Here is a 14,544-nt window from a genome sequence, read left to right as displayed (position 1 = left end):
TGGAGTCCCATTTTTTGATGGTAATACTGCACTGATTCTAAAGGAATATGCAGCAGTATGGGACAGTGAGGCAAGAAAAACATAGAAGTTATATAGTTAGTGTCTTTAAAGTCTAAAAATTTAAGCTATTAATTAAAAAACCTCACATAGTTCTCAGCTATCACATATCTGTGTGTAGATTGGGAGCAGATATCTGTGCATGGATTGGGAGCTTTTAGCTTTGGAGTGGTTTTTGTAACTCTGTTTACAATAAAAAGGACAGAAGAGCGTGTTACATTGACGAGGTCCCGTTCTTTCCTATGAGCATAATCTTCGCTTGTCCATGAGTCTCTTGAATTCAATGTCTTTCTTTAAGGTGAAAATACTAACTTTGCTGGTTTCTGAGCAGGAGAGGTGCTATTTCTCCAGTCCTTGTTTCGAGGGGTTTATGATGTTACAACCCCTCACTTCTCCCTTAAGAGAGGATGGCATTGGAGCGCCGAATACCAATGAAATTATCAGCGCTGAAAGACCTTCTCATAGCAGCTCTACACACGTCTTTGTATTCGTCGTCACACAATCTGGAAATGGCCTAGGAAAGTCAATCAGGTAGAACATAGGTATAATTAGGGGGGAAAAAAATGTTCGGACCTTAAAAAAACAAAAAAAGCATCATTGATAAGCCACACATCTACATTCGTTTAGATAGTTCATAGTTACTGCTACTTTGGATAGCTGATATCTACACTAACTGACAATTCCCTAAGGTAATAACCTTTAAGGGCTATGATTAGATTGCTGGGGCAAGGGGTAACTTGCCCTAATAACTTAGAGTTACTTAAAAATTGGGTTCCTAATGATAGGCTCCTAATAGCAATATCATCTGTTACCTACACACGTGATCCTTAAACGTAATGGACATACACTTGGGCAAAATCAGTGTTTACTCAGCTATTCAACTTCTATTCAGTTTTCATTAGTTATTACATACTCTAAGAAAATTTTAATCAGGTAGGTATGTGCTGAAGGTAGGAGAGGTCTAATGACAAGCGCTGAAAGGTGCTATTTCACTTGCACATAAATTATGGTAGAAAAACATCTTATTCTAAAGTACCACCAAGGTACCACAGAAAGTATCAATTTTAAATGTGTTCATTTCAGTTGTGAATTTTGCTGTATACCCACCAAAAATCATAAGCCATAAGTATTACTTTGTTCCATGTACGTTACCATTTATATTAAAAACTCATGTACTTTCTACAGCCAGTATCTGAATCCACATTATACCTTCCAAGTATAGGTCTCTCAGGTTAGCCACGGATGCTTTGTCTAATAAACTCATGGGACTGAACTGTGATACACATACACACACACACACACACACACACACACACACACACACACACAAACTGCAAGCTGAGTAAAAAACAATTAAGAGGGAATTCCCTGGTGGCGCAGTGGTTAAGAATCCGCCTGCCAATGCAGGGGACACGGGTTTGAGCCCTGGTCCGGGAAGATCCCACATGCCGAGGAGCAACTAAGCCCGTGCGCCACAACTACTGACCCTGCGCTCTAGAGCCCGTGCTCTGCAACAAGGGCAGCCACTGCAATGAGAAGCCTGCGCACCGCAATGAAGAGCAGCCCCCGCCCACCGCAGCTAGAGAAAGCCCGCGTGCAGCAGCGAAGACCCAATGCAGCCATAAATAAATAAATACATTTATTTATTTATTAAAAATATCAAGACAGTAGAAATAGTCCAAAACATCAATTATTAAAAAAAAAAAAGACAGTTAAGAGTGGTAAGTAGATTATGTAGGTACATATGATTAGGGATACAATTTTAAGAAATTATTCATGTATGGTTATATGTAAGTGTAGAGGTTCAAATGGAAAACCATTAAGAACAGATTAAATATGATTTAAAGTATTCTGAATTATGGTTACAGAAGAGACAATTTTTTTTTTTATAATGTGGGATCCCTGTATAAACCATAAAAGACACAGGAAATATGATGCCAACGGGTCAATAAGCTCTTCAAACTGTTAACAGCTTTCCATTTTCCTAATCACTGCTTAATATAATTTAGCTACAGATGTGGCTTCGGTGGCTGACAGAAAACCCCAGTTAGTGATTTCACAGCCTTACCTTTAAGTTCTGTGCTCTTTCTTTGCTAAGAGGAGTGAATAGAACATTCAGGTTGTTGTCATCTGCTAAGGAGCGAAGGTCAAAGTAGTGTTTGACATACACACTGAAAGGAACAATAATATCCACATGAAGTAGCTCCAGGACGTGCCTTTCCATCTCATTCCTGGGGGAGGAGGAGAAGACAAAACCAACACAGGACAATTTTAGTCAACTGGGCTATCTTCAAAAATACCATTCTGAGCTACTAGGATGGCTCTAAATACTGTTTTGAAACAAATAATGGCTACCCAGCTGGATTAATACCCTAATGTTCAAACAAGGTACAGCTATTTGTGGTCCTTTCTGCGTCCCAGCACTTTGAGTCTGGGACAAGGGGGAAGAGGTTATGGCCCTCTTATGCACTCATGCTGCTGACTCAGGGGCTCATTCTTCAGAGTTCCATTAGTGCAGCTGTACGATTCATGCTCCACACTCACTCACAAGGCCCCGCTATAGTGATCAGATGAAAGGAATGATGGATGCTGTTTATTAGCTCTGAAGAACTTGCAGACATTTGCACCGGGCTGAGGACAGGAAGGGGCTCACTGAGGTGGAGACGAGCCAACACAAGGCGTGGGCACATCACCACGGCAACACATGGATCCCTCGAGAGCCACTGCTGTTATCTCTGAGGGGGGAAAACTCTTGAGGCAACAAGGATTCATCTCAAGTAAATAAATAAATAAGCTACATTCGATGGGAAAGGGAATCCTCCCACCCCCACCCCGTGCATGGGGCTGTGTCAAAGGGCATAATCCAAGTTTCTGTTCACCTTAAAACCTTACTAGGGTGAGTTGTCGTCACCATGACAGGACAGGATGCACTTTTTAAGCTTAGGAAGGCAGTAAGATTATGTCTCAGCTAGACTAAACCCACTTTACGATACGACCTCTGATAGAGCAGTTGTTTCCCCCGGTGTTAGGAGAGCAGCCCAGAATGTTCAGACCTACCGCCCCTTGCCAGGACAGACTGCACACGCCCACAGAGGGCGAATTCAATGAAGTGGGAAAGTAGAGTGCTGGGAGCAGGCTTCTGCTATATGACCATATCCAGCCATTTGCTTGCCAAATGTTTAAGTAAATAAATATAAAATTAGAGTAAATCTTACCACTTTCCACAGCAATCACTTTAGAGAGTTGATTATATAAAAATGATAAATACCCAAACAAACATGCAAGTGGCTTATTTTACAATACATTTGGTTTCTTGGTTGTAAAGTGTTAATATTTTATCCATTGGATAAATCAACAAATGCTCCTTGTTCTCCTGTATGGAGAGCAGAGTATGAGCAGAAATGAGGTTTCTCATTTGTTGAACTTTAAACCTAACTGAACCTACTTCCAAAATTAATTTCCTGTTCATACGGCCAGAAGTCTATAGAAATGTAAATCAGATAATGTTCTGATAATCAGCTAATCAGGACTTAATTTACTACAGGAATAAATGCACTTCACTATCCCTTTTATATTTTCTCCACTAATACATTTTAATTGTGTGGAAATAGTACTTCATAGGATTAACATGTCTATTAATAGAGCTTTAATCACTGAAGAAAAGCATTATGCCTACAGAATATGCATCTTCTGTGTTTTTTGCTGTTTTTAAATGGCTAGGTGGCTGAAGAGCCTACCACTTACAGGCGCAGCAAACTGTCTGAACAGCAGCTGCTCAGTTTAACTTACTCTTTTGAAGGGAAATATATATTTAACAAGACACAGAGATGTTAGAAAGTTTTAAGGAAAAGCTGATAGACAGCAATTTTTCAATTCAGACTCAAAATGAGACCATTACAAATAGTAGTCAACAGCAGAGGGATGAAACAAATGTGTATTAAACACTTTGTTGTAATGCTTTCCAACTCCCAAAGATCATAAACAAAAGCAGCCTATTATAAACATAACTCCTGGTGATTCTCCGTTCTACACAGAAAAGCGTTGTTTAGAATTAGTTTCTTCATAGCCGGACAGTGCCGCCAATGCTCCTGGGCTCAATGTCTGTGAACACCCACACGTTTCCCTGCATGTTCTCGGATGTTGTACCTGGAACCAGAGCCCCAGTCAGCTCAGTTGCAGAGTCTGGGAAAATTTCAGCTGCCATCATGGCAGGGATGGTGTTCACGATTACAAATTTTCCTTCCTTCAAGGGACCAGTTTAAAGACTGATGATAGTGTTGGTCAACGTCACTTTAGTTTCTGCAACTTCCAAAAGTACTTCTATTCATTTCAAGTTCATTATCTGCTGTTACACTGTTCGCTAAGATTGCTACCAGCAATATCACCATGACCACCTGGTTTACATGATCACCAAAGTGGGCATTTTCACCAAAAGCCACTTTGACAGCTACTGACAGTCACTGGTCCCTTCTCTTAGTCACAACTTTCCTCGCTTCAGCTGTAAATATGCACTTTGGTAATTGTGAATTATCTCGAGTAAGGGGCAAAGGTAACAAAAACAAACTCTTGCCCCTGCCTGCCATCTTGATCGGCCTCTGCTGTCCAATATAATCAAGAGGTGTCCTTTCCCATTTTCCTGAAGGCCACCCACAAAGACAGGTTCACTGTCAAGCGGGCACTTCGAGAGTCTGCTGGAATTACCTCTCTGGCTCATCCTGCTTCCCACCCTTGGGGCCCTTCACCAGAGCCAGATTGGAAGCCTGGCGTTTCATGCCAATGTGAGCGTGCCATCTGTGAGGAGAACCTGCCTAGTTAACTCAAGGCCCCACAAAGTGCCGCTGTGTTTGCTGAGTGCCCTGGGTGAGGCCCCAGGGATGCTTCCCGGACTACCTGAGAGGTAGGTGTTTCCTAACTCAGCAGACTTTAGGGGAGGAGACAGGTACACAGGGATCTGAAACCTTTATATGTGGCTACCTGTACATCATAGTTTCTGTAACAACAGAACCTCAGATCGAAAGGAGAAAAAGACCAGCAAAAGCAAATACACAATGTGTGACTCAGGTTGAAATTATAACCTGTCAGTAGTCTAGAGGCCCTAAGACCTTAACAGTGGCCACTTGCTTCAAAGACCAGGCATGTGCCCCTTAAAAATGGACTGGACCTGGTAGACAGCTTTAAGAAAGCTGTCAAGTTACTGACTGTACCATGTTGTTCTGGTAGTGAGCTTGTAAAATGTTTGGCAAAAACCACCAGAAAAATAATTTCAATTTATCGAGCAGAATATTACAACAATAACACATCAAGACCTACCAATTAATGAGGGGAAATACAAATTGTTATACTACAGCTAGATAGAAAGAAGTCTGTAATTTTATGTCTATTTCAGCTCTCTGCACAAGGTAACCTTTCTTAAAATGTAACATTTCTTAAAAATGTAAACTTTATGAGAGCAAATGAGGTATTGGAAAATGGTTAGAAAGTTCACGGTAACCTTACAAACTCACATGTCCTCAACTGTAATGTCCTTGAGGATCTGGCAGTAGTCCACATTCCATACAGCCTGATTGTCCCAAAAGTTGGAGGCAAGAAGAATGGCTCCCAAAACAATTCTTTTCCAGTTAGTGGGGCAAATGTCGATCTCAGCATAAGTTAAAAGCCTTTCTAAGTAAACCTGCAAAAGTAGAGCACTGATCTTTGATTTTAGTTCAGTTTAAGTGCTGTGATAAGAATTGTTAGGAATGCCAGATTTCATCTCTTTTGGACACCCCTTTTATTCCTAGGTTCTACAAAGACTTTGCTCAGCCAAGCCAAGGCCAGAGGCCAGGTCACAGTTGTAAGTCAGATATTTCTGTTAGTCTGATATTTCTACTCTGCCCGTGTGAATTTCCAACCCAATTTTGGTCACAGGAATGAAAGGACATCTGAGCAAAGGGCATTCTAAAGACACGCATTGTGTTATTACCTTCCCACTTGTCAAGGGCAGCACATACAGCCCAGTGTCGACTTCAGCTGTTCAGTAAATGCTTGAGTGCCTATCACGTGCAATGTTAACTACAAGACTGGTGGTGGTTGCATGGCGATTTTACATAACGCTTGAGTGTGTAAAATTCTGGTAAGACTGAGCACACCTCTACCTTCTCTTCAGAGTCCCCAGTCCTTCTGTGGCATGAACTTGAAGATAAAAACTGGTGGTCAAGAGAGCCTCCCAGTGGCTGCTGCGTGGCACAGCAGGACAGGCAGTCCAAAGGGGCTTGACAGCTAGCTGGCAAGTATTCCCATATTTTAGTGCCTTTTTAAGGAACACACATGCATACAAAGGGTAGTCCTTTTCATATCCCCAATTTTTCACATCTCCATTATCATTTCATTATTCATTTCTGTCTTACATAATCTGCAGCTTAGTCAATTCTTTTGGTTTTAAGGTGGGAAGACCTGCCTGTGTCTGTATCCCTGGGGCTCCTCTAAACCTGCCGGTTTGTGAGATGATTTCATGGTTTCTTTTACATGTATCAAATGTCTACCCTACAAAGAACTGGATGGAGTTAACAGCTGAGCAAAGATGAGAGAGGTAGCTGTGATTTGTTGTTACCTCTGTAGAAGAGTGTATATGCCATTTGACAAAAAGAAAAATGTCCAGTTTTAAAGAGTCTGTTTACTCTCTGAAGGGTTATCAGATTGACAGCTCAGATTCGCCCATGCCCTCCAAACTCTACTGTGTTTTCAAACACGGGTATTGAGATTATATGTTCTTAGTGAAATTCGGCTCCCATTCCCCAAAGAACTCAGCACTCTCTAGTACCCTAAGAACGACTCTCCCCGCAAGGTTCAACTCTCTACTTTATGGGACTAATCAGAGGCACTGAAACGACACTGGCAATCTCTCAACTTCCTCTCACCTTTGTACTGGCAAACTTGGTACACGTGCCGATATTCATTTATCCCACTTGCCCTCCTGTCTCGGAGGAAGCGAGATTTCTTTCTTTTCACTGACGCTAACTCTCCTATGAATGCAGTTGATCCCACCTCACTTCTGCAGAGCACTGTGCCCACAGTTAGTCTCTTTTTGAACAACTTCTCCCTCTCTGTCAGAGGCTTCCTCCAGTGTGAATGCTTCCATGTCCCCAGCCTGTCCCCCACTGCCCCTCGACGGCGTCCTCAGGGCTGAGGCCAGCTCCTCATCTCCCATCCTCTCCTTAACCCACTTCAGTCAGCCTCCTGCTGCTACCACTCTACAGAGACTACTCTCGCCGTGGTCACCGGTGCCTTCACACAAACCACCCAGAGCTCTTCGTCCCAGAGCTCCACTCCCCAGGCCTTCCCCTCAGAAATGAAAGAGCACTGCCACACGCCCAGTCGCTGAGACCAAACACCTGCACTTGAGTGTATCCTGCTCCAATCTGTTAGAACTTCTTGTTATCTCTACCTTCACTGGTACCCTGACCGCTTTTCTGTCTGTCACTTCTGACTTGTATCGCTGCCACTGCCTAACCTCTCTGCCTCCCAACAGACTACAGTCTGTTCTCCCCAAAGCAGCCAGGAGAGCCTCTTAAATTAAGAGTACTTTATGCGCCTGCTCCAGATCTGCCAGAGGTTTCCCATCAAACAAATACCTTCTTCCCGTGGCCTGCAAGTTACGAGGCCCTGTGCGGTACGGCCTTGTCCTTCCGTGACCTCATCACCTATGCTCTTTCCCTCATTCCCCGCTCGGATCACAATGGCCACCTTGCTTTTCCTTGAACACACAGAACAAGTTCCTGTCTCAGAGCCTTGCACTTGTCCCCTCTGCCCGTAATGCCAGCGTACCTGATCTTCCTCAGTTCAGCCACGTCCTGGGTTCAAACATTACCTCTTTAAAGAGGCTCTTCCTGAGCTTTCTAGTAAGCCCCTCTAATCACTTTATCCCTTTACCTTGCTTTCTCTTCATGGTTTTTACCACTACTTGAAATAGTCATCTTTTAAAAAACACTCATTAAAAAAAAAACACTTATACTTTGCTATACACCTGAAACTAGCACAACACTGTAAATCAACTGTACTCCGATAAAAAAAAATAAAAAAAAAAAATTTACGTCTTCCACACTTGCTCCATAAAGGCAAGAACTTTATTTATCCAACTTGTTCTCTCCTCCACCCCCCACATGTAGAAAAGTGACACAGAGTAGGTATTCAGTGACATGGTATTTATGACATGAGCAACTTCTTGGTAGCATTTAGCGTTTGGACCATACTCTCCTTCTTGAACCTCTCCTGGTGTCTCTTAGGGTTCTCTGCTGGGTTTCCTACCACTGTAGCCACTCCTCTGGGGATCTGTCCCTTAAGTGCTGACAGTCCCTACAGATCTATCTTCTACCCACTTTTTATTTTACATACTTTCTCTGCATTTGAACAGCTACACTTAATTCCCTCCCTCTAGCTCAGATTCATGCTCCAATCCCATATATTCAAATGATTACTAGACACTGCCATTCTGCTGTCTCGCAGGTACATCAAGCTTAACTTGTCTACAAAGAAATGCCCCTCTTCCAACCCAAACACTCTCCTTCCTGCATTTCCTAGCTCTCCATATGCAAGCACCATTCCTGCCTCTCTCAAGCATGTGCTAAGCACTCCAAGTGGCCTGTAGCTCCAAGAAAAGGCCTGTGTCTGATCCAGTACCCACTGAGGGGTCTCTTTTCAAAAGGACAAGCCTCCTGTCCTAAATTCTGCCTTGATAGGAGCAGGCAGTGAGTGGCCTAAGTATTCCTTCCCTGCAGACCACGCAGCTGACTTTCCCCCCTACAGGTTTGCTATAGGGAGGAGTAAAACAATCCCAACTACCTCTCACTTGAATATGATTTATTATTCAAATGATAAAATCTTACCACAGGAATTAGGAATGGATGACAAAAAGGTCCTTACACAGCTGTAGCTTAGCAGGCTAACTAGAGTAAAGCCTTCTGAAGTCCTACTGGCACCCTAGTCCTGGGCAACTTCACATGCAGGCAATAAGAGGACAGCAGGGATGGTTAACACCATTATCCATTATCCAAGGAACAGAGAACTGAGGGCAGTAGTTCTCAATCAGGACACACATCAGAACTGCCTAGGCAGTACAGTCTGGGACTCAGCTTCAAACTACCCGGAACCTATTTCTGCCTGTGGACCAGAGCGTTCAGTTATTGCCCCGCCCTACCACCACAACATGCGTCGTCTGTGTGTGCGTGTGTGCACTGTGCGTGCATGTGTCCCCTCAGGTGTGGAAGGAGAAACCAGAAATCTCTCCTGCTGCCTTTAATAGCAATTGTTTTGTGATGAGAAAAGCAATGGCAACATTTTAAATCATAATGATTATTAAAGCTCAAATGTGTATACTTTACTTTCTTTTGATAGGTTTCTCTTAATAAAGTTCTAATGATCATTTCAGGAACCTACTTTCATTTGGGAAAAACAGGACCATACCATGTGTACAAGACAGAAATTTCTACAGATGCTTTACGAAAGAAAAAATATCTTACCAAAGTTATTACTGCACTTTCAGCAGTTAGCTGTGTGGCACTACAAAGAGCATGAACAAATCTGTAAATGAATTTGTGTTCAGGATCATGCTCGAAGTATTCCTCTGGAACCTTTTCTCGCTGAAAGGAGAAAAAATGCAATTTATGTATCCATGGAAGAAAAATACTTAAAAGTACCCTTAAGATAGCAGTCTTCACACTTGGGCCCACGTGCCCCTTAAAATAATTTTGGTTGGGTGACATGTCTTGTAGTCTTTTAAATATAAACAATGGGATCCTAAAATACCACAGTGATCCAGTACTCACCACCATTCATTAAAGAAAAATACAGGCACAACCGCAGAAAATTTATGTATTTCCACGTTCCTCCCCACAGAATTCGAACCAAATGTAAACTATTGGGTTGGCCAAAAAGTTCATTTGGTTTTAAGTAAAAATAAAAGACACAGTTTTCATTTTCACCAAGCATTTTATTGAACAATATATTCACTAACCAAACAAACTTTTTGGCCAACCCAATATTTTTAGGCTCAAAAGTCTTGCTGATCACCATATGTCATACTTTTCTGTAATCAACTTTGAAAACACATTTCCAGTGTCCTGTAACCATAAGGCTCGAAGAATGTGCTGTCCTGTACAGCAGTCGCCAGCCACGTGTGGCTACAGAGCACCCGAAGAAGTGAATTTTAAAACTTTGTCATTTTAATTCGTTTAAAATTTAAACAGTTTTCTAATTTTCTTCTTAGAGGCCTTATCATATTAGGTTTATTTACAAATATTTATATTGTTTGATGCTATGGAAAATCATCCTTTAAAAAGATACATTTTCTGTTACTTGGGTATGTTTACTTACCTGCTCACTATTCATACAAAGTGCAACTCGGTTCATATCCATCAACCCCTTATACAACACGCCTTCGGGAAAATGACTAGACACAACATGGCGTGGGGAAGAAGACTTAAAGGAAGATGAATTTGACTTCGAGCTGGAGGAAGTAATTTTCTTCTAGTACTTAATTTCAAAGCAAATCAGCATGAAATAAACACAACTGTATAAGAGAAAAATACCACTTCAATAAAACTGACACTTACTGTGAGTGGATGTAATCTCTCATCAAAAATATCCAAGGATCTATCTGCATCTCTATAAAATAAGAATGTGCATTTAAAAAATTAATTCAGGAGTTACTATCTTAGTAAAATATCTGCTAGGAGTAGAGAGAGGGGTAGAGGAAGCTTAACCTTCAACAAAGCAAACAGTTTTATAAATTCTTCTCCTGGATTCCACCCTTAGAAAGGTTTCCTGACCTATTTTTACTCAGCACATCAAGTTCCGTGAAATCTTTTCTACAACAACCAGCCAGAGTTGCCTCTATAAGCACTGACCCTCCCTAACAGGCAATGCTAGTAAACCAATATATTTTCACTCCTCTAACCTCACACTGGAATATGCAAGAACATTTTATAAAGCAGTGGTGGTGGGCAATAAATTCTTCTAACTTCAATCAACGTGAATATGAGATTCATGGTTTTTTCCCGTTTTTTTCTCTTTAGTTCTTTATATTCTTATTGCGTATTTCTTCTTGTCTCTTTTAAATAGTTTGAGTTAAAAATGTAATTGTCTTTTTATTTTAAAAGAAACCAGGCTTTTTAATTTAAATTTTCACCACACTAATACACTGCGCTCATTTGAACAGCGGTTCTCTAAATGTGGTCTGCAGGCCTCTGGGATTCTCCCCTACCCCCTCCTTCAGGAGGCCCAAGAGGTCAAAACTGCTTTTATAAGAATACTAAGACACTACCTGCCCTTCACATTGTGTGACATTTGCTATGGATGTATAAAAGCAAAAGTGGGTAAAACTGCTGGTTTCTGAGCATGAATCAAGGCAGTGGTACCAAACTGAATTAGAAGTCATTCAATTATTCACTGCCACTTGCAGTTAAAAATCTGCTTTAAGAACATCCTTGATAAAAGAGTAAAAATTAATAGTGTTCTTAAACCTTGGTCCTTCTTTTTAATATTCTGAATAAGTGGAAAGTATGCATTAAGCACTTTTACATACTGAAATATGGCTGTGTTAAGGAAAAGCACTTGTGACTTGGCGGTAAGTCATTTTTTTCATAGAACACCATCTTTATTTGAAACACTTTTTTCATCGAACACCATCGTTATTTGAATGTACAACTGACACAGTCATTCTTTCAAAAATGAACAAAGTGAGCCTGTCACTTCAAGGAAAATCACTCTAAAGTTATTTGTTGCCAATGATAAAATTCAAGCCATCAAGCTAAAAATATCAGGATTTTTGGAAAACTTCTACCTTCTATTGTGAACTTGACAACTTCTCAACACTTAAAAGACTTTTCTGGTAAGACTGGTGGTGATACTAACAAAAGTGAGTTTTTGACACTGTCTAAAGAAATGTGAACCAATACTTTCCAAATGACCAATGTATAATATTATAAAGTCAGGTACAGGTAAAAAGATCTACTCAGTATGCATGACAGATCAATGGGTATTAATTTAACATAGTATTTATTACAAGTTCATTGATATGATTTAGAATTCCATTTTAACTAATTTAAGAAACTAGCACATGCAGACTTTTGGTACAGTATCAAAGAATATACCAAATTATCTGAAGGCTTTAAAAATACATCTTTTTCCAACTATATATCTGCAAGCGGCTGGATCTTCTTCATATTGTTTCTTCAAAACAAATGACTGAAGACAGAATAGATATGAGAATCAGCTGTCTTCTATTAAGGAGATACTTTTCTCTCAATATTTTTTGTTGTGGAAAATAGTTATTTTTCATTAAAAAAAAAAGACTTATGTTAAACACTGGGGTTCCCAATCAGGGGTGATTTCGTCCCCCAGGGGACTTCTGGCCATGGCTGGAGACAGTTTTGGTTGTCGTAATGTGGAGGGAAGAAGGTGCTACTGGCATCTAGTGAGTAGAGGCCAAGGGTGCTGCTATATATCCTACAACACACAGGACGACACCCCACAACAAAGCATTATCTAGCTCAAAATTTCAATAGTGCTAAGGCAAACCCTGTTTTAACATACAATGGATTTAATTTTTTAAATTCTCAATTTCAATGTCTAATACAGTAAATTATCAATATAACCCATATAAACAAATACTCTTTGGGATGCTCAGTAACCTAAGAATTAAGGGTCCTAAGATAAAAATAAATGATTCACTTCTATACTGTAATAAAAGCACTCGAATAATAAAAGCTTATGCCAGTAACATCTATAGTTATTACCTAACACTAAACTTGATACCTTGTAAATTAATTAGCTGGAATAACAAGATAGGTTTTAAAAGAGCTCACCTGTTCTTTATGTGGTAATATATTGCTAAGGTCAAACTGTGGAGGAAAAAAAATACATTGTAATAACTGATTTTTATCATATCAGGCCTGAAGACATTTTTAAAAAGGGGTTAGCAAGGAGGGAAGACCTTCCAGAGGCCCAGTGGCCCCGAAATCCTCGAATTCAGAACAGTACCACATGGGTGCTTTCCCCCTTGTTTTAGGTTCTTCAGCTTTTAGCAAAATTAGGAGACCCAAAATGCTAGATATGCTGTTAGAAGGCATGTTTTGGTTGATTATTATAATATATAAATTATTACATATTTCCCCTGTCATTTGTCCTTCTACCCACAAAACCTTCTGTCCTGTACAAGTTATATCTATCTATACACATGCTTAAATTTAAGCCATATAGTAGTTTGTGTGTGGGGGGGTGTGTGTGTGTGTGGTTTTTTTGTTAGCCCCTGCATTTCAGTTGATTTAGTTCGCTATCCACCTACCCATCCGTTTTCCATTATTTCCCTAAAAGTAAATAATAAAAGTGCTCTATACCAAAATGATTTAAAATCACTTTTACATAATTATTAGAAAATTTAATAGCAAAATTTTATAGCCACAAAACTGATGATAGGTCTAGCTATCCTGAAATAAGCAGTGCTAATAATACAGCATAATACTACACAGTGGGCTTCCCTGGTGGCGCAGTGGTTGAGAATCTGCCTGCTAATGCAGGGGACACGGGTTCGAGCCCTGGTCTGGGAAGATCCCACATGCCGCGGAGCAGCTGGGCCCGTGAGCCACAGCTGCTGAGCCTGCGCGTCTGGAGCCTGTGCCCCGCAACGGGAGGGGCCGCGATAGTGAAAGACCCGCGCACCGCGATGAAGAGCGGTCCCCGCACCGCAATGAAGAGTGGCCCCCGCTTGCCGCAACTGGAGAAAGCCCTCGCACGAACCGAAGACCCAACACAGCCAAAATAAATAAATAAATAAATAAATAAAGTAGGGGGGGAAAAAATTAAAAAAAAAAATACTACACAGTATACCATTAATGACAGGTATTTCCAAATTATTTTAAATAAAGTATTAACGAACAGATAGATACAAGTCCTTAGGTAGTCTTTTTTAAGTTACTATAGTCCTAAGTTATTCACAGCTGTTGTATATTAGGCAACAAAGGGGTTCTCTGCTTAAGTTATATGCTCCCCTTTGTTCTCAGTGTCTAAAATGAAACTCAAAATAATTGAGGGAAGGCAAATCTGAATTTTATAATAGGTCTATAGAATCTTAGCACTTGTATAAAGGCCGGTAACACCGTTAGCATCAAAGATGGATACTTCTATAGTGCTTCAAAGTTTCATCTTCAAATTGATTTTAAAATCACAGCATTAGAAGTTTTATGATGGAAAGGACCACTGAACCGTAGATGACATTTAATTAAACAACCCATTTTACAGATAAGGGAACCAAGGTTTAAAACTGACTTACCTAAGGTCCCACTAATTATCAGAAGCAGTTCTCTTTCTCCTGCCCTCTAACCAAATAGTGGCTCCCAAGCTCAGCTGCACACTGGGATCATCTGAGAAGCTTTAAAAACTGCCTGGCTTCTGCTTCAAGATGTTCTGATTTAACCGGCACTGGGTATGACTTGGGCATCAGGACTGTTTTTAAAG

The 14,544-nt window shown here is 40.6% G+C and overlaps 1 protein-coding gene and 1 long non-coding RNA gene across 3 annotated transcripts in view; one reads left to right on the top strand and one right to left on the bottom strand.

Annotated features, from left to right (window-relative positions):
- The window catches only part of LOC130708096 (uncharacterized), a 312,771-nt gene continuing 298,227 nt past the window's right edge, over window positions 1-14,544 (bottom strand). The window contains 6 exon segments of the mRNA XM_057545243.1: window positions 1-571; window positions 2,126-2,288; window positions 5,562-5,728; window positions 9,552-9,671; window positions 10,644-10,695; window positions 12,897-12,932. Of these exon segments, the coding sequence (XP_057401226.1) occupies window positions 455-571; window positions 2,126-2,288; window positions 5,562-5,728; window positions 9,552-9,671; window positions 10,644-10,695; window positions 12,897-12,932 (655 nt within the window). The 3' untranslated portion in view covers window positions 1-454.
- On the top strand, window positions 4,817-11,056 carry LOC130708102 (uncharacterized). 2 transcript variants are annotated; one of them, XR_009008142.1, is made up of 3 exons: window positions 4,817-4,954; window positions 6,480-6,625; window positions 9,461-11,056. It is a non-coding gene; the product is annotated as an uncharacterized LOC130708102 (long non-coding RNA). The 2 variants fall into 2 exon arrangements; XR_009008140.1 differs by lacking the exon at window positions 4,817-4,954 and having other exon boundaries at window positions 6,330-6,625.

This window comes from Balaenoptera acutorostrata, chromosome 1, assembly GCF_949987535.1.
Source record: "Balaenoptera acutorostrata chromosome 1, mBalAcu1.1, whole genome shotgun sequence".
Classification (NCBI taxonomy): Eukaryota; Metazoa; Chordata; class Mammalia; order Artiodactyla; family Balaenopteridae; genus Balaenoptera; species Balaenoptera acutorostrata.
The sequence above is the reverse complement of the archived record's forward strand: the minus strand, read 5'-3'. Positions and strand labels throughout refer to the sequence as shown.